Raw genomic sequence first — 19,294 nt, forward strand, 5'->3', positions numbered from 1 at the left:
CCTGAAATTCGATACCCATACACAGACACAGACACTTGTGGCTCCAAAAGATACTTCTTTTCATATAATTTGGAGGAGTGGTTATGTTAACCCCTTCGCTGCCAGGCCTTTTCCCCCTCCTGTGCCAGGCCTTTTTTTTGGCTATTTGGGGCAGTTTGCGCTTAGGCCCTCATAACTTTTTGTCCACATAAGCTAGCCAAGCCAAATGTGTGTCCTTTTTTTCCAACATCCTAGGGATTCTAGAGGTACCCAGACTTTGTGGGTTCCCCTGAAGGAGGCCAAGAAATTAGGCAAAATACAGTGACAATTTTGTTTTTTTCAAAAAAATGGGAAAAAGTGGCTGCATAAGAAGGCTTGTGTTTTTTTCCCTCAAAATGGCATCAACAAAGGGTTTGCAGTGCTAAAATCACCAGCTTCCCAGCTTTCAGGAACAGCAGACTTGAATCGGAAACCCCAACAGTGACAGAAATGGGTGTGAAACCAATGCTGGATCCCAGAAACCTAAATATTTCTGAAAAGTAGACAAAATTCTGAATTCAGCAAGGGTTAATTTGTGTAGATCCTACAAGAGTTTCCTACAGAAAATGACAACTGAAAAAGAAAAATAATGAAATTGAGGTGAAAAAAACAGCAATTTTTCTCTATGTTTTACTCTGTAACTTTTTCCTGCAATGTCAGATTTTCGAAAGCAATATACTGTTACGTCTGCTGGACTCCTCTGGTTGCGGGGATATATAGGGCTTGTAGGTTCATCAAGAACCCAAGGTACCCAGAGCCAATAAATGAGCTGGACCCTGCAGTGCGTTTTCATTCTATACCAGGTATACAGCAATTCATTTGCTGAAATATAAAGAGTGAAAAATAGCTATCAAGAAGACCTTTGTGTTTCCAAAATGGGCACAAGATAAGGTGTTGAGGAGCAGTGGTTATTTGCACATCTCTGAATTCCGGGGTGACCATACTAGCATGTGAATTACAGGGCATTTCTCAAATAGATGTCTTTTTTACACACTCTCTTATATTTGGAAGGAAAAAATGTAGAGAAGGACAAGAGGCAATAACACTTGTTTTGCTAATCTATGTTCCCCCAAGTCTCCCGATAAAAATTATACCTCACTTGTGTGGGTAGGCCTAGCACCCGCAACAGGAAACGCCCCAAAACGCAACGTGGACACATCACATTTTTTTAAAGAAAACAGAGGTGTTTTTTGCAAAGTGCCTACCTGTAGATTTTAGCCTCTAGCTCAGCCGGCACCTAGGGAAACCTACTAAACCTGCGCATTTTTGAAAACTAGAGACCTAGGGGAATCCAAGATGGGGTGACTTGTGGGGCTCTGACCAGGTTTTGTTACCCAGAATCCTTTGCAAACCTCAAAATTTGGCTAAAAAAACACATTTTCCTCACATTTTGCTGACAGAAAGTTCTGGAATCAGAGAGGAGCCAAAAATGTCCTTCCACCCAGCGTTCCCCCAAGTCTCCCGGTAAAAATGATACCTCACTTGTGTGGGTAGGCCTAGCACCCGTGACAGGAAATGCCCCAAAACGCAACGTGGACACATCACCTTTTTTGAAAGAGAACAGAGGTGTTTTTTGCAAAGTGCCTACCTGTAGATTTTGGCCTCTAGCTCAGCCGGCACCTAGGGAAACCTACCAAACCTATGCATTTTTTTAAACTAGAGACCTAGGGGAATCCAAGATGGGGTGACTTGTGGGGCTCTGACCAGGTTCTGTTACCCAGAATCCTTTGCAAACCTCAAAATGTGGCTAAAAAAACACATTTTCCTCACATTTTGGTGACAGAAAGTTCTGGAATCAGAGAGGAGCCACAAATTTCCTTCCACCCAGCATTCCCCCAAATCTCCCGATAAAAATGATACCTCACTTGTGTGGGTAGGACTAGTGCCCGTGACAGGAAATGCCCCAAAACGCAACGTGGACACATCACACTTTTTGAAAGAAAACAGAGGTGTTTTTTGCAAAGTGCCTACCTGTAGATTTTGGCCTGTAGCTCAGCCGGCACCTGGGGAAACCTAGCAAACCAGCGCATTATTGAAAACTAGAAAACGAGGGGAATCCAAGATGGGGTGACTTGCTGGGCTCTGATCAGGTCTGTTACCCAGAATCCTTTGCAAACATAAAAATTTGGCCAAAAAAACACTTTTTCCTCTCATTTCGGTGACAGAAAGTTCTGGAATCTGAGAGGAGCCACAAATGTCCTTCCACCCAGCGTTCCCTCAAGTCTCCCGATAAAAATGATACCTCACTTGTGTGGGTAGGCCTAGCGCCCGTGACAGGAAATGCCCCAAAACACAAAGTGCCTACCTGTAGGTTTTGACCTCTAGCTCAGCCGGCACCTAGGGAAACCTACCAAACCTATGCATTTTTTAAAACTAGAGACCTAGGGGAATCCAGGATGGGGTGACTTGTGGGGCTGTGACCAGGTTCTGTTACCCAGAATCCTTTGCAAACCTCAAAATTTGGCTAAAAAAACACATTTTCCTCACATTTTGGTGACAGAAAGTTCTGGAATCAGAGAGGAGCCACACATTTCCTTCCACCCAGCGTTCCCCTAAGTCTCCTGATAAAAATGATACCTCACTTGTGTGGGTACGCCTAGCGCCCGTGACAGGAAATGCCCCAAAACGCAACGTGGACACATCACATTTTTTGAAAGAAAACAGAGGTGTTTTTTGCAAAGTGCCAACCTGTAGATTTTGGCCTCTAGATCAGCCGGCATTTAGGGAAACCTATCAAACCTGTGCATTTCTGAAAACTAGAGACCTAGGGGAATCCAAGTTGGGGTGACTTGTGGGGCTCTGACCAGGTTCTGTTACCCAGAATCCTTTGCAAACTTCAAAATTTGGCTAAAAAAACACATTTTCCTCACATTTTGGTGACAGAAAGTTCTGGAATCAGAGAGGAGCCACAAATTTCCTTCCACCCAGCATTCCCCCAAATCTCCCGATAAAAATGATACCTCACTTGTGTGGGTAGCGCTAGCGCCCGCAACAGGAGATGCCCCAAAACGCAACGTGGACACATCACATTTTTTGAAAGAAAACAGAGGTGTTTTTTGCAAAATGCCTACCTGTAGATTTTGGCCTGTAGCTCAGCCGACACCTGGGGAAACCTAGCAAACCAGTGCATTTTTTCAAACTAGAAACCCAGGGGAATCCAAGATGGGGTGACTTGCGGGGCTCTGATCAGGTCTGTTACCCAGAATCCTTTGCAAACATCAAAATTTGGCCAAAAAAACACTTTTTCCTCTCATTTCGGTGACAGAAAGTTCTCGAATCTGAGAGGAGCCACAAATTTCCTTCCACCCAGCGTTCCCCTAAGTCTCTCGATAAAAATGGTACCTCACTTCTGTGGGTAGGCCTAGCGCCTACGAAAGGAAATGGCCCAAAATACAACATGAACACATCACATTTTTTCACAGAAAACAGAGGTGTTTTTTGCAAAGTGCCTACCTTCGGATTTTGGCCTCTAGCTAAGCCGGCCCTAGGGGGGGGCAGAAATGGCCTAAAATAAATTTGAACAAACAAAAAAAAATACACAATTTTTTTTTTGCCCTGGTGCCTAGAGGTTTCTGACCCCCCTGGGGGCAGATCGGCCTAATAACAATAGGCAGGGGGGGCAGAAATGGCCTAAAATAAATTTGCCCCCCAACATCCCCCACCCCCCCCGGGAGCGACCCTTGCCTACGGGGTCGCTCCCCCTGCGTTACATTGGCACCAAAAATAAAATCCACGGCGCCTAGTGGTTTCTGCCCCCGTTGGGGGCTGATTGGCGTAGCAAAAAATGTCCGATCTGCCCCCAAATGGGGCAGAAATGGCCTAAATACAATTTTCCCCTCCAGGGGAGTGGCCCTTGTCCAACGGGTCGCTGCCCATCTGTAAAACAAAAAAAACAAAAAAATCCCTGATGCCTAGTGGCTTCTGCCCCCCTTGGGGGCAGATCGGCCTAATCAAAATAGGCTGATCTACCCCCCAGGGGGTAGAAATGGCCTAAATAATTCCCCCCCCCCCAGGGGAGCGACCCTTGCCTAAGGGGTCACTCCTCTTGCGTGAAATTCACGAAAACAAAAAGAACTCCCTGGTGTCTAGTGGTTTTGTGCCCCTCCTGGGGGCAGATTGGCCTCATCAAAATAGGCCAATCTGCCCCCAAGGGGGGCAGAAATGGCCTAAATATAATTTGCCCCCTAGGGGAGCGACCCTTGCCTAAGGGGTCGCTCCCCACCTAAAAAAAACAACAAAAAAACAAATAGAAAAAAAAAAAAAGATCCCTGGTGCCCTAGAGGTTTCTGCCCCCAGAGGGGGCAGAAAAGACCTTCCTAAAAAATGCCCCCCATTGGGAGCGACCCTTGCCCAAGGGGTCGCTCCCTTATGTCTATTTCAATAAATAAAAAAATCCCTGGTGTCTAGTGGGCGTTTCAAAAGCCGGATTGCAAGCAATCCAGCTTTTGAAACGCTTGGAGAGACTTCAAAGGGAAGGAAATACATTTCCTTCCCTTTGAAGCCTCTCCGTGCCTCCCCCACGTGATTGAAAGAGAAATGCTGAGCATTTCTCTTTCAATCGCGCTGGAAGCTCTGGGGAGACCCTGTGACAAATCAGCGCGCACTCGCGCGCTGATGTCACAGGGGGGTGGGGGGGTCGGGGGTGGAAGGGGATGGGCTTCCCCTTCCATCCCCGCCTTGGGTTAGCGCTCCCCCCAGTTCCTGTGCCTTGGACGAGGTGACCTCGTCCAAGGCACACTGGAACTGTAGCCTTGGACGAGGTGACCTCGTCCAAGGCACAGAAGCGGTTAACATGTGTGTCTGTAAACTTTATTATACATAGCTGGACAGCTGATACACAAGGTAGAAATGTAACCATGACAGGGCAACTAAACGCTGACATACCTAGTAACACATGGTCCAAATAAGGGCTGCCAAATTTAATTTGCATTGTCACCACTTTTCATATAATCTGGGAGGTGACTTTACTAATGTAGTGCAGATTTACAGATTGACAGGGCTAGTAAATGCCCCTTGCCCTTCATAGTCAGCTACAGCTACACTTCAGCTAACAATGATGTGCAGTTTGATCAACCAATGTTGAGTTCAAAACCTTACAACAAAACAATTTGCGTATTATTACTCGGACAAGGACGCAATTTCAAGGATAAACATCTGGCTGATATCATGCAGTAGGACTGAATGGCTCCCATACTCTAAGTAAGCTCCCACCAACAGTTAGGGAAGCTTTTATAAATGTGATACTGAAGGAACCTGCTCCTTGTTTCTCCTAAAAACTACTCTTTCTATTAAATATTGATAATAACATTCTAGCAGATCTGAGAGCCTGCTGCCACAAATGTCCTATATTTTGCAACAAGATTAGTCAGTTTTATCCCACAGAGTTCTAATAAGCATATTCTGAAGCTCACAGTAGCCCTCCAACTCATCAACCCATTCCTGATAGCGGCTGCACTCCTGTTGGATGCTGAAAGGGTGTTTGACTCTCTGTGTTGTACTTTTACAAATGAAGTGCTGTGGCACTACATACTGAGAGATACTTTATTTCAATTAACTCAGCTACAACATACTGCCCCTACTGCAGGGATCAGAATGAATGGATTGGTGTAGCAACCCTTTGATTCCTAAAAGGGCTGACCTCTTTCACCGCTTTTCCTGGCCCCAGCCAGAGAACCTTTAGCTTGCATGTTACAAGCATTCCACCCACACCGGTCAGATACATAATGCTTATTTCCCTTTTTTGTAGATGCTATAATGTTACATGTGCAAATCCCCAAAATAATGTTGATCCCATAATCAGAGAAGTAGTAAGGGTATGTGCTGAGATAAGTCTGAAATAATCTTGTTGACTGAGAAATGAACAGCAAATTTCCACTACAATAGAAACCAGACTCGGTCTAATACCTGGGGTTCATGCGTGGCCACTTAGGCTGTGAATGTGAAAATAAAAATGACTCCATCTTGCTTGTGCCACATGAACGCACTGCTATTGCACTAAGCTTCAGTAACTAACAATTAAGGGCGGAGCTCAGCTCCGGATGGCAGGGAAAGGCTAGGGATGAGGTAAGATGCTCTTGTTCTGGCATTTATAAGTAACTTTCAATGTTCCAGCTGAAGTGGGAAGAGCGCCTTCTTTATAAAAATCAGTGTACCAAGAAAAAGTTGTTATATGTTTATATCCACTTATAAATAACTCTTTTGCCAGGCCCAAGCCTTCCTTTTTAATACAACTAAGACACCCCTAAGGTAGTCCCTAGCCAGCCCCAATGGCAGGGGCAGTGTATTTAAAAAGTTAGACATGCACTTTTATGATTTACATGTGATAGTAGTGAAAAACTCTAAACATTTGTCACTACTGCAAGGCCTATCTCTCCCATTGGATAACATTGGGATTGCCTTATTATATTTTATAAGTGTAATACCCAAGTATGAAGTGATAGACCTTTCGTGTTTGGTGTCTCTGGAGTCACAATCTAAAATAGTAAGTTATGCTGAAGTCATATTTTAAATTGCAATTCTGAAAATGCTACTTTTAGGAAAATTGCATTTTCCTTCCTTAGCCATTTGGTGACTGCAGCCTGTCTTTGATCACATGTCTCGGGTGAGTGACATCTAGGCTTTGTGTATTCCCTCTAGACAGCCACACAATGGTAGCGTAGGTGTGACTTGATGGGCCGACTGTGTCTTGATGGGACATCCAGCGCAGGAAGGGAGAGAGGAGCTGGACACAGCCTCACTTACACCTGAACAGGTGGTGTCCTGTCTCCACACAAAGGGCTGAATATCGTCTGTAGTAAGTCTGGAGCCAGAGCAGTGAAGGCAGGACACCTGTGCACTTCAAAGGCCTCTTGCCTGGGAGTGAGAAGGACTGGACCTGCATCTCTCCAACCCAGAACCCCGAGTGACTCCAAGGGTTAGTTGGCTGAAGTCTCAGGGACACAAAATACTTCCAACCATCCTGCTTCTACACCTGGAGTCTGCCATTTGTGAGTCTACTCTGCCAAGTGTTGCCACCACAGTCCTGGACACTTAGAAGTGGATTTACAGTGCTCCCAAACAGGACTGACACATCTACTCTGCTGTGAGATGCATCTCTGAGCAGAACCAAAACATTTTTTTTGGCTGAGCGGCACATATTTGAGCAAAACCGATTCATTGCTGCTACTAAGTGGATTGGACCCCGAGCAGAAGACCTATACTGTTGGTGCATCCCACATCTTGGGTTTGAAGCAAGGCTGCCCGATGCTTCCCTGAGCAGGCCCTTGCATCCCTTGTCGACAGCAGCCTCAATGATGATGCCAAGGCGACGCATCACAGCTTCATTGCTCATTGGAACCTGTGCATTGCCTCAGCTGTGCAATGTTTCTAACACCAGCCTCTGCATTGCAAGTCCATCAACAGGATCCTGAATGTTGACACAACAGGACCTCATGACACAGCCTCGCTATATCTCGGAACCAAACCATTGCATCTGCTGCATGACAAAGCTTTGTCTCACTTCCATGCAACTCTCCGCGATCAGGATTTAAGGTACTTTGTTTAGTTTGCCTAATTGAGTCCCTGTAGCCGGAACACGTTCCATCACAGTTGGCCTGAACTTTTGAATTTGCCCCAGTCCGGCGTGACAAGGTAGCCCCGTTTGGACCTTTTGCTGTTTAAGTGCTATACTACAGTTTATTCTTTACATGCTCATATCTCAAATTCTACTGATTTAGATTTTTGTAATTTTGTCTTGTTTTATTTATTCAATTAAGTTCTATTTTCCTAACCTGGTGTGGAATCCTTTTTGTCTAGTGTTTTCACAATTTTACTGTTTGAAGCGTTGCACAATGTAAGCCTGACTGCTCTGTGTCATTCTACCAGGAGGTGAGAACAGGTTAATCTTGAGTTTGCTTGTGCCTTACCCTGACAAGAATTGTAGTTTGCTGATTGAATAAAACTCACTCCCAGTCAACCAATACAACTTCAAGTTCTCCCTGATTAGCCTTTTTTGCTTTTTCTAAATTTATTCTCATTCTACCTGATTATAGTTTCTGTGACTTCACCTGCAAAGATGGAGTTTGAACTTACCAACCTAGGGAGCTACACTGTGGCCCAGCTCAAGGAGGTTTGTCAGGAGAGGGGGATGCCCACTAAGAGGAGCACGAAAAAGTCAGACCTCAAGAAGGACTTGAAGACATGGGCAGAGGCCCACCAGTCGCCAACAGATGATGAGGATGAGGAAGGATCTGAGCAAGACCACCAAGAGGAGTTTGAAGTCCAATCTGTTGAGAGGGTAACATACTCCCAGGACTGGGCATCCCTCCCCTTGCAGGGAGCAGTGTGTCTTCGAGGGGCCTAACTCCAGAGGAGTTGGAAGACATGAGGGACAGAAGAAAGATCATGTTGGAGCTAGCTAAACTAAAGCTAGAGGTACAGAAAGCTTTGAAGGAGGAAAGGTTGTTGCTAACTCATGAGCGAGTCTAAAGGAGCTGGATTTCAAGGCCAGGCAGGCAGAGTCCAGCAATAATGGAGGCAGCCATTCTTGCGTGCCCTCTGGAGAAAAGAGGGTCCACATTTCTAAAGGTCTCCTACCTGACTATGTTGTGAGAGCCGACACTAACAAGTAGTTGAGGTCTACGAGATTGCCTTACAGATGCACAAGATCCCTGAGGGAGACTGGGAACTAGTCTATGCAGGCATACCCCTAGCAACGTGAGGGACATGCTATTGGCTCATTAAAAGGAGGAAAGAATGAGGTATCCCCACCATGAAGGAAGCACTTGTCAGAAAGTATGATCAGACCCCAGAAAAGTACAGACAGAAGATTAGGTAAGCCAGAAGCTGGCCCAACAGACCTGTGTGGAATGAGTTGATTCCTTTTACAAGTCACTGGATGGTTGGGTGAAGGGCAGCAAAGTAAAAGATTTTTAGGGGCTGTACAGTTTGTTTGCAAGGGAGCATGCATTCAGTCTTTGTTTTCTAGATCTGTGCCAACACCTCATTGACAGTAAGCTCCCTTACCCAAAGGAGTTTTCTAAGGAGGCGGACCACTGGATCAGCCCTTGGGTCCAACAGAAGGCCCAATTTTCAACCCCACTGCTTTGATTGTTCTCAGCTAGGACACACGCAGGGGTACTCTGTCTGTCCTAAGAAACCACCCACTGATGGGACCCCTACAGGGGAGGCTAATGTGTCCTTAGGGGTGAGTAGTCCTCAGGGTTGGGTCCTAGACTGTGCCATGATCTCCCTTAGCTGGGAGGTGGACTCACTTCTACCAGGTAAAAGTGAATGGAGTTCCAGTCACTGCTCTGAGGAACACCCAGGCTAGCCAGACCATGGTAGTGTCCAACTACACCTTCACTGGGGGATCGACGTTACATTCCTGAGCAAGACCTCAAAACTCTTGCCCAACCTTTGGTACTCTCTCCTTATCTTTCTTAAACTCGATCCTCCATTTGGCTACGTGTTTTATCTATGGGTCCAAAAGAATTTACCATATCACATCTATGCTGATGACTCTTCGCTGGCTTCTATTGAAGCTAGGACCGTATGTAAGACTGCTTGTATCATCCACAAAGCTTTCCACAATACCACCCCATTACTACCTTGCAAACAAACTCAAACTATCAGGTGGCTCTAGGCCTTCATGAAATGCTGAAAATCTGCTGCTCAGACCTCCAACTTTCAAAAGGGAAATACTTATGCTGCAATCTTTCTCAGGTAATACAATTAGAATTTTGAACTTGCTACCCCCAAACCTTCGCACCACCACCTCTTTCCGGATCTTCAAAGCGGACCTTAAAATTATTTTCTTCCAAAGGCATTTTTCTCAGTAACTCTCCTCGCTAAGCTGACCACCAGACATATGCCCTCTCATTTTATGGCATGACCCTGACTGTTACATGACACTCTTGAATGTCTTAATGACCCCTCTGCTTTAACTCTATAAATATATAATATGTTTCTGTGCAACCCTAACCACTTTAACTTTGCAAAATATATATTTTGTAGTACATATTGGACTTGCAACTACATAACCATGAATAATCGTAGTAGTTATATGTTGTATCACTTATTACCATGTTACTCTGAATTGCTCATGTAACATTCTTTGCTTGATTGAAAAGTCTCTGAAACCTCTGGGTAATGTTTGTGGTATATAAAAACACATAAAAAATAAATAATTAAATAGTGGAAAGGGTAGTTACCCCAGAGCAATACACCGGTCAGGTTTTTAGGGTAACTCAGACCCATGGACAGGACTTCTTCTGCCTTACAGTCGTGGTATTCCTGGAGTGGGTTAGGATGGTAACCCACAGGAGGTTGGGAATTAGTCCACAGATGCCAATAAACTCGATTCTGGGGAATGAGTTGGCCCTGGTGTCAGGGTAACTTGGAGTACCAGTCCCAAGTGGAGGGTACAGGGAAAGGCAGCCAAAACCCCCATCAGGGCAGAGGAGCAACACCCCTGCTGCCGAGATGAAAAATAAAATGGTAATGAAATCAATTATCATTTTATTTTTCACTGCTTCCAGCCCAGCAGTGTTTGTGGGTGTGGCCATTGTTGCTGACTGGCAGCAGTGGAGTGGCACTCACTCCATGAGTTTACACTGCGCAAGCCACTTTGGACAGCTGTCTTGCAACAGCCAGCCTGACATGCGCAGTGAAAACCTCTCCACCCAGCTGTCTTGGACAGCTGGGTAGAGAACATGCACAGACACTCAGTGTCTGCTAAAGCGTCGAGGCAGCCCGCTCCAGCCAATTCTGATTCTGTTCTCATGCTGCTCATCTGCAGCATGAGAGCAGCATTGGGATTTGCAGAAGGGGATGGCTTAGGCTCCATGAGGTGCCGTTTCGCTGACGGCATTCAAGAAGAAAGCAGGAGGATGAAGAATCGTAGTTCAGGGCATTTTTTCTTTTCTTATTTTTTTTGGCCCAATGACAGGCACTGTGAGAAACTTGCATCGCCTTGAGCCTCAATTCCAGAGCAATCAATCACAACATGTTTTAAATCTTTTAACAAGCCATGATTGAGAGCTCTGGCCGTTGAGCCGAAAGGCATTGTGATTTATTACTGTGTTAGGCTCTATGGGGGTCATTCTGACCCCGGTGGGCGGCGGGAGCCGCCCGCCTGGAGGGAACCGCCAGAATCCCACTGCGCGGTCACAAGACCGCCGCGGGTATTCTGGGTTTCCCACTGGACTGGCGGGCGACCGCCCGCCAGCCCAGTGGGAAACAGCCCTCCATGAGGATGCCGGCTCCGAATGGAGCCGGCGGAGTGGAGGATGTGCGACGGGTGCAGTGGCGCCCGTTGCGAATTCCAGTGTCTGCAAAGCAGACACTGGAATTCAAAGTGGGGCCCTCTTACGGGGGCCCCTGCAGTGCCCATGCCATTGGCATGGGCACTGCAGGGGCCCCCATGGGCCCCACGACACCCCTCACCGCCATCCTGTTCCTGGCGGTCGGAACCGCCAGGAACAGGATGGCGGTGAGGGGGTCGGAATCCCCCATGGCGGCGCAGCAAGCTGCGCCGCCATGGGGGATTCCCAGGGCAGCGGAAAACCGGCGGCAGCCTGCCGGTTTTCCTGGTCTGACCGCGGCCAAACCGCCGCGGTCAGAATGCCCTGCGGGGCACCGCCAGCCTGTTGGCGGTGCTCCCGCATCCCCGGCCCCGGCGGTCCTTGACCGCCGGGGTCGGAATGACCCCCTATGTCCCTTACACACCCCTCCACTGTTGAGGGTCACCGACCCTAGCTGGGTACAGGGTGCCAAATAGAAGAGCAGAGTGAAGGAGAGCTCACCTCTTCTCCTGTTCAGCTTCAAAATAATGACCATGGGGCGGGTGACCAGTTACAGGATACCACCCCTGAACTGGTGAAAGGTAGAGTGGGGAAAGGGTGTAAGACACCTGTGGCTACTGCCCCCCTCTAAGAAACCACTGAGTTCAAAGACCCCTGGATGGCTTGGGGCCTGGCTGTGACACTGACAGCTGTCAATGGCCTATGTTGGTTGTTGTACATATGGGCAGAATTTTCCTTGGCTCTGGGACAGAAGTCTGATCCCAGGGATGAAATGGGTCACATCACTTTGTTGGCCATGGCGGTACTGTCTGCCTACTGGGTTGCATCAGAGAGCAAGTAATGGTTAGGTGCTGCACAGATGGGGTCCACAGATGAAAAGAAAGGTACCCCATGGGTCAGTTCAGTGGCTCAGGAGAGTATAAATAGAGAGATCTAACTGAGTGCAGAGAGCCATAGAACTGACAAAGGCCCCTGCAGTAGAGGGCCACTGTCCAGATTCTATTGCCATAGCAGGGAAGTTCACCAAAGTTTTGATTAGTCTACTGCTGGCTTTAGGCTGAAGGGTGCGGAAATGGCCCTTTCTGCAGGGTCATCCTCAGACTTTTTGCGTTCTTTATCTTCTATTTGTTTGGTGAATTTGTTTTAGTTGACCATGGAACTCTGTGCTCTTTACCACTGCTAACCAGTGCTAAAGTGCTTGTGCTCTCTCCTTAAAACAGTGAAACATCTGCATATACCTATTTGGCATATTTATTTTACTTATAAGTTTCTAGTCTATTGTACCCATGTGCCGGGGCCTGTAAAGTAAATGCTACTAGTGAGGCTGCAACACTGATTGTGGCACCCACGTAAGTAGCCCTTTAAACATGTCTCAGGCCTACCACTGTAACGCCTGTCTGTGCAGTTTTACACTGCCATGTTGATATGGCAAAATAACCCTTTTGCCAGGCCCAAAACGTCCTTTTAGGTACATATGTCACCCCTAAGATAGGCCTAGTTAGCCCGAAGGGCAGGGTGCAGTGTATTTAAATATTTGGAGATGTACTTTTAAGCTTTGCATGTCCTGGTAGTGAAAAACTCTTACATTTGTTTTTCACTACTGCAAGGCCTATCTCTCCCATAGGATAACATTATGATTGCCTTATTGCATTTTATAAATGTAATTCCTAAGTGTGGAGAGATAGACTTTCGAGTTTGGCGTCTCTGGAATCACAATCTAAAATCCTAAATGATGCCGGTCGGATTTTAAATGGCAAATTCTGAAAATGGCTCTTTTAAGAAGTTGGCATTTCATGGCCTTTGATTTTTGTTGCCTTCAGCCTGTCACTGATCACATTTCTGGGATGGGTCATAGCTGGGCTGTGTGCCAGCCCCTAGAAAGCCACACAATGGGAGCTTAGGTGTCACTTGATAGGCCATCCTGGACAGGATGGGAGGAAGGAGTTGGACACAGCCTCACACCTAAATAGGTTGTGTCCTGTCCCCACACAAAGGACAGGGAAGGCAGGACATCTGTGCACTTCAAAGGTCTGTCTTTGAAGTCTCCCCTACATCAAGGGTGCCACTGTGTATAAGAACTGGACCTCAGAAACCAGCACTTCAGTACACATCTGGACCTGTGGATACTCTGCCAGGATGAAGGACTGCTGCACTGCTGAAGGACTGCTACTCTGCTGAGCTGCATTCTGCTGGACTCCTGTTTTTCTTGCTGACCTGTGCCTACTGCCCTCTTGCCTGGGAGTGAAAAGGATGGACCTGCATCTCTCCAACCCAGAACCCAGAGTGACTCCAAAGGCTGGTTGGCTGGACTCCTGATTTAAAGTCTCAGGGAGACAAAAGACTTCCAACCACCCTGCTTCTGGACCTGGATTTTGACATCTGTGAGTCTACCCTGCCAAGTGGTGCCACCGTAGTCCTGGACCCTCGGAAGTGGGATTAAGGTTCTTACCAGCAGAACCAACACATAGTTTCTGCTGAGTAGTGCATCCCAAAGCAGGAGCAATGCATCTTCTTGGCCAAGTGGTGCATCCTCCAACAGAACGGAAGCATCGGAAATACTGCTTGGTTTGGACCTGGTGCAAAAGACTTGCATTGCTGCTGCATCCTGCATCTTGGGTTCGACGCATCACCTTTGGAACCACCGCTGCGCTGCCCATAGCAGGTCCTCACATCCCTCGTCGACGGCAGCCTTGAGGACGACCCCAAATCTCTGCATTGCAGCTTCATCAGTCATTGGAACGGGGGCATTGCCTCAGGCGCACAACGCATCCCTGACACCAGCCTTCATATCACAAGCCCTGTTGATGGGATTCTCAACGCCTACACAACAGGACCTTGCACTGCAGCCTCGCCAGCATCTCGGAACCAATGCAGAGCATCGGCTGCACAACGCCCCTTCATGGATCCATGCAATGTGCTGAAGCCTGGAATTAAGGTACCTTGTTCAGCGGCCTTACTAGGTCATTGTAGCCAGCTCATGCTCCATTGCAGTCAGCCTTAACTTTTGACTTTTTCCCGGTCAGTCGTGACCAGATATCCACAGTTGCCGCTTTTGGCTTTTAAGCAATATGCTTCAGTTTATGCCTTAAAAATTCATAACTTATGTTCTACTTTGTCTTTCTGGTTTTGTTTTATTCATTATATTAAGTTCTAGTTTTCTAACCTGGTGTGGTTCCTTTTGTTTGGTGTTTTCACTGTTTTACTGTTTGAAGTGTTGCTTTACATATTGCTTTCAAGTTAAGACTAACTGCTCTGTGCCAAGCTACCAGAGGGTGAGCACAGGTTTATTTGTTCTTACCCTGACAAGACTGTAGTTGCTGCTTGACCAAGGTTCCCTCCTCAGTCAACCAGCAACCCAATTTATCACAGTGGTCTTGACTAAGGGATGAATTTAAGGTATGGCAGGTGGACAGGCCATTGTTCGAAATGGTGATGGAAGTTATTACCCATTGGCTGGACCTCCACTTGCTATATCTAGAGATCACTGCCAGCCCTGCATTGATCTCTGTGCCTTCATCAGAGCTGCCACCATGGCAGCTCATACCAAGACAAAAATAGTTTGGTGCACATCTGCAATGTTTCTGATGGCTGTGCACCAAACCTTTTTGTTTTTCAGAAATAAACTCCAAAAGTGGGAGTTTGCTTAAGAGAAAAAAAAAAAATCTAATGGCTCCACACCGAAGCAGCTTTGGCCTAGTGTGGGGGTTGTGGGGATTCATTATTCTTTTTCAGTCTGTTACATTCAGGATTTATCTGACGATGTCTGACAGAAAAAAGTACATCAGACCCTCTGCGTAAGTAGGGCAGGCGGTCTTATGCCCTTACTCCATTGGGCTTTCAGAGCATTTTTTTCAATGGTGAAGTCAGAAAAGTGACAGGCCCGACTCATAACTCAGTGGGTGGACCAAGGATTTGGCATACAGGGTACATTGTCATAATGTAATGGAGTATCCTGTCTGCCAAACTCTAGATGGGGCCCTAAGTACAAATCATACTGCCCCAAGAATGTTTATATAAGTTGAGAGGGATACTAATTGGACTTGGTTGGGGGTAGGAAGCACGCTATGTTACCTAAAAATTGCATATGAAGAGAGGAGGTCTTACTGTACTGGACTTCCTTGTCTATCACCTACCAACGCAGGCTAAGTCTTGATTATTCAGTTTTCACCATCATCTCACTGTAAACACTTGGTAAAAGATCCTAGGCTGGCTGAGTTGGGTCACCTACAGGCAATGCTGAGTTGAGAACAAGTCCAAAAATTACCTGAGTTGACTTAGACACAGGAAACCACACAAGTCAAACTGGTGGAGTTTGATATCACTAGTGTGTAGGCAGCATCTATACTCCCTCTTCTTCTATTAATGGATAACCCAAGCTTTCTGCCCACCCTTTAGAAAAAACGTAAACAAATCCTATAGGCCCTGGACATCAACACATTTGGCAACCTGTTTCATTACTTTACTGATGTTTATGGAAATAGGTAAAAATAGCTCATTAGGAAAACTAATATGCAACAGTCTGAAGCACACAGCCAGATTACAATTTAATGATTCAGCAGGCCCCAGAGGAATATTATTAAGTCATCACCAAGATAATTAAAAGAGCAGATGCTAGAAAGATATTATCCTTTATGTATGCTGAAGGCAGTAGGCTGTGACATTACTTCACCATCCAGTTAGAATATGGTGATAGGTGGACCTGCAAAAACAAAGAGGGAGAAGAGGTTGAGGGGCTGGGTCTGTCCTCCTTATAGCCTATATAACATTACAAAGGTTGGGTCCTGTGAGAGTTCTTTTAGTTGGGCCTCTTTTGTAACCTTAGGTAGGTGGACCTGGACCTGGAGTTGGACATGGATGTTACTAAAAAAAACTTGGTAGTTCTCTAGTGAACAGGCATGGAAAGCTCCATTCAATCCTAGACACAAACTAATACATTTTAACTTCCTGCATTTCCTCTTTCTTAGCCATAAACAACTAGCTATGTTCAGAGGAATTATGAATGCCTTAAAGGGGTAACCACTAAAGTGTAATCCACATATTACTGTAGAAGTGGACATTGGCAGACAGTTCATCTTAATTATTTAATAGTTATTTTCATTGAATTAAGCATGATTAAAATATATCCGAAAAAAATCTAGGACAAGCAGGCTAAGATACAATGCTTACAAACATGCACAAGATAAGAAAACAATGTTTTCACAGATATATATTTTACAAGACAAGAGTTCTGTATTCTTTCCCAAAAGCGGGCAAAACTATTCTGCTCACCTGGTGATGCTCCCTTTCAGTCCTTCCACTTATATCATGAGCTCCAGCAACTACAACTAATAAGTCTCTGAATTGTTCCCTGTAGGAAAAAAAACATAGATATATATTTTTATTGTGAAACAATCACATTCAAAAAGTTGAAAAATACGTAAAAATACAATCTCAAATGTTTATTGGTATTTAATACACATGGTCATCATTTTGTCAAGAAGAGTGGCAATATGATATATGGCATTTGGCAAACATTATTAAGCCTTTACCCAAAGGTAAGAATAATGCTAGACTAGTCTTTGTACCTACGCAATTGATTTTTGTCATGTTTGCTGCCCTTTCACAACATCCTGAATTGAGCTTTGGGATCCCAACTAAATATACATATTTTGTTATTTACCTAGGTATGATTTTGCCCCATGTTATAAGGATGTCTTTCCACAAGTGTTATTTTTTCTATCAGCCAACAACATTGAGAATATTGACACTAACAGGTCAAGGCCAATTCTAGTAAAGGTGAAATTACAAGCCCCAGCATTATCAGAGATCTTGGCTGAAAAGTAAGAGAAGGTTGCCTTCGTGACGAGACAAATTGACAGCTATGCAAGTTTAATAATAAACACCACAAAAGAATCATTGTATTTCACGTTTGTAAACTTTTCAGTACATGACACACAAACCAATAAATACATGTGACGCACACAAAGATAAACTTAAAACACAGAAACTTGAAAAAAAAACAATGGAGAGGAACAAAGAATGTGGATCAAGCAAAAGGCAAATGAGGAAAATTTAAAAAGTGTCCCGTACAATCCTTAGAAACATGCATGGCTTAAGTAGTCAAATCACCAACAGGGAACATATGATTCACCAAACCATGTACAAGATGGTTCTACTCTGAGGGCCAGAGCAAGATCCTACATTGGAGGAGTTCTTTCAGTACTGTGGATCTAAATAGGAACACTCGATGCAGGGAATGTAAGAAATGACATTCCCTGTAGTATAGAGAACCTACCATGTATTGCTATTTTAGAGAGAGAGGTCTGCCTTTAATTGGATAGTTGATAACAAATATTGATTGCAAAATACAGAATCAATATGAATTTCCATAACTGTCCAGTGTTGTACAGTGCAACTGCTATATTTGAGCACTCATTACCAAGATTATATTTGAAGCCATGTATTGATAAACTTAGAAGCATCTTAAAAGGAAGGTTAGGCCCTCCCTGTGGAAACCTGTCGGTTTTTTCACTTTTGAACTGCTATGGATGCCTCCCAAATTGAATCTCCATCACTTTAATGCTGCTGTTAAAATGTAATTGAGTTGCAACCTTCTGTGCCTACTTTTTAAGCTAATATCAGCTGCTGTGTCCAGCTGGGGTAAAGAGCTCTCTACAGGATGTCTGCATACGTGTAGAGGGTTGAAGAAGAACTGATTGTCTGACTCAGCCTGACATCTAGACACAGGCAGATGTGTGTACAGATGAAACCCAAATTCAATTGGTTGGGACTGGCCAAGGCCTGATAATTCAATTGGGAAAGCAAAAAATGTTCTGGAAATTTTTAGTTAAGTGTAAATATGTAGTGCTTACATTGTTTTGATAAAGTAGGTCTACTATGTAAATTTTGATTAGCAAAGGTTCTGGTTTATTGGACATCCTGTATAGGTTCTGAGTGGGCTGAGGGACTGTCAAGCAATGCCTCAATTTGTATTTGATTATTCATAAAAATACTGTAGCTAAATAAGGGTCATTACATCTGGCCTTCATGGACCTGAGCACTGCTTTTCATAGTGTTAATAGAGATAAACTATGGGACATTATGTTGCGTCTTAAGTTGGACGTGAACCCTAGTTTCTCTTTTACACAACCTTCATTTTTTTGGGACACAGGAGAATACACTTGTCACTTTAAATTGAAGCAGGGTGTTCAACAAGGCTGCATATTAGCCCCGCTTCTCTTCACACTATAATAATAATTTAGGGGAGGGATTAGTTGAGGGTGGCATCGACTTGCTGCAGATTGGAAGCCATTCCATCCTGGTATTGACCTATGTGGACGATGCCGTCCTTATTGCTAGAACTGCCCGGGCCTGGATCGCTTGCTTAATCGTTTTGTTAATTTTATGGATATGTTTGATTTAAGGATCAGCTTTTCTTTATCTCATATTATGGTATTAGGTCCTCGGTCTACTAAGTCTAGACTTTTTAAAATACTGAAAGATATTATAACCTGTGTTCCTTCTTTTACTTATCTCAGTGTTTAATTTGATTCCTCATTGTCATGGTCCGCCCTGGTGTCTGCTAGAAGCATCTCTTTTACTAGGAGTATTGCTTATGTCTTCGAGTTCGCAAAGAGACTGAGACATAAATCCATTAAGATTTTTCTTGAGCTTTATAGTGCTAAGTGATAGTCACTGTAGCTGCCTATGGTAGTGAAATAATTTGCTATATGGACACTTCTGCTCTAGCAGTAATTGAGAATAAATTCCTAAGAAGACTTTTAGGCCTTCCCCAGAGTACTTCTTGTGGTGTTCTCTGCATATGATTATATGAGTAGAATCACAGGCAGAATAGTGGAATGTAGAATGTGGAACATATGGGTTTGAAGAGGGACGGTTGGGATTTGAAGGAAAACAGCAAAGAGAATGTTGATGGATGAGGTGTTATAAATAAATCTGTTCAATTCAATTAACAGATATTTGGTGCGTTTTTGTTTCATCTGCACCCAACTTTG

The 19,294-nt window shown here is 44.9% G+C and overlaps 1 protein-coding gene across 2 annotated transcripts in view; it reads right to left on the reverse strand.

Moving 5' to 3' along the window:
* The window catches only part of OVCH2 (ovochymase 2), a 919,743-nt gene that overhangs the window by 66,725 nt on the left and 833,724 nt on the right, over positions 1-19,294 (reverse strand). For both annotated transcript variants that reach the window (XM_069223557.1, XM_069223556.1), the window contains exon 17: positions 16,569-16,647. In XM_069223557.1, the coding sequence (XP_069079658.1) occupies positions 16,569-16,647 (79 nt within the window). The remainder of the gene's footprint in view (positions 1-16,568; positions 16,648-19,294) is intronic.

The sequence above is a fragment of the Pleurodeles waltl genome, chromosome 3_1 (assembly GCF_031143425.1).
Source record: "Pleurodeles waltl isolate 20211129_DDA chromosome 3_1, aPleWal1.hap1.20221129, whole genome shotgun sequence".
Classification (NCBI taxonomy): domain Eukaryota; kingdom Metazoa; phylum Chordata; class Amphibia; order Caudata; family Salamandridae; genus Pleurodeles; species Pleurodeles waltl.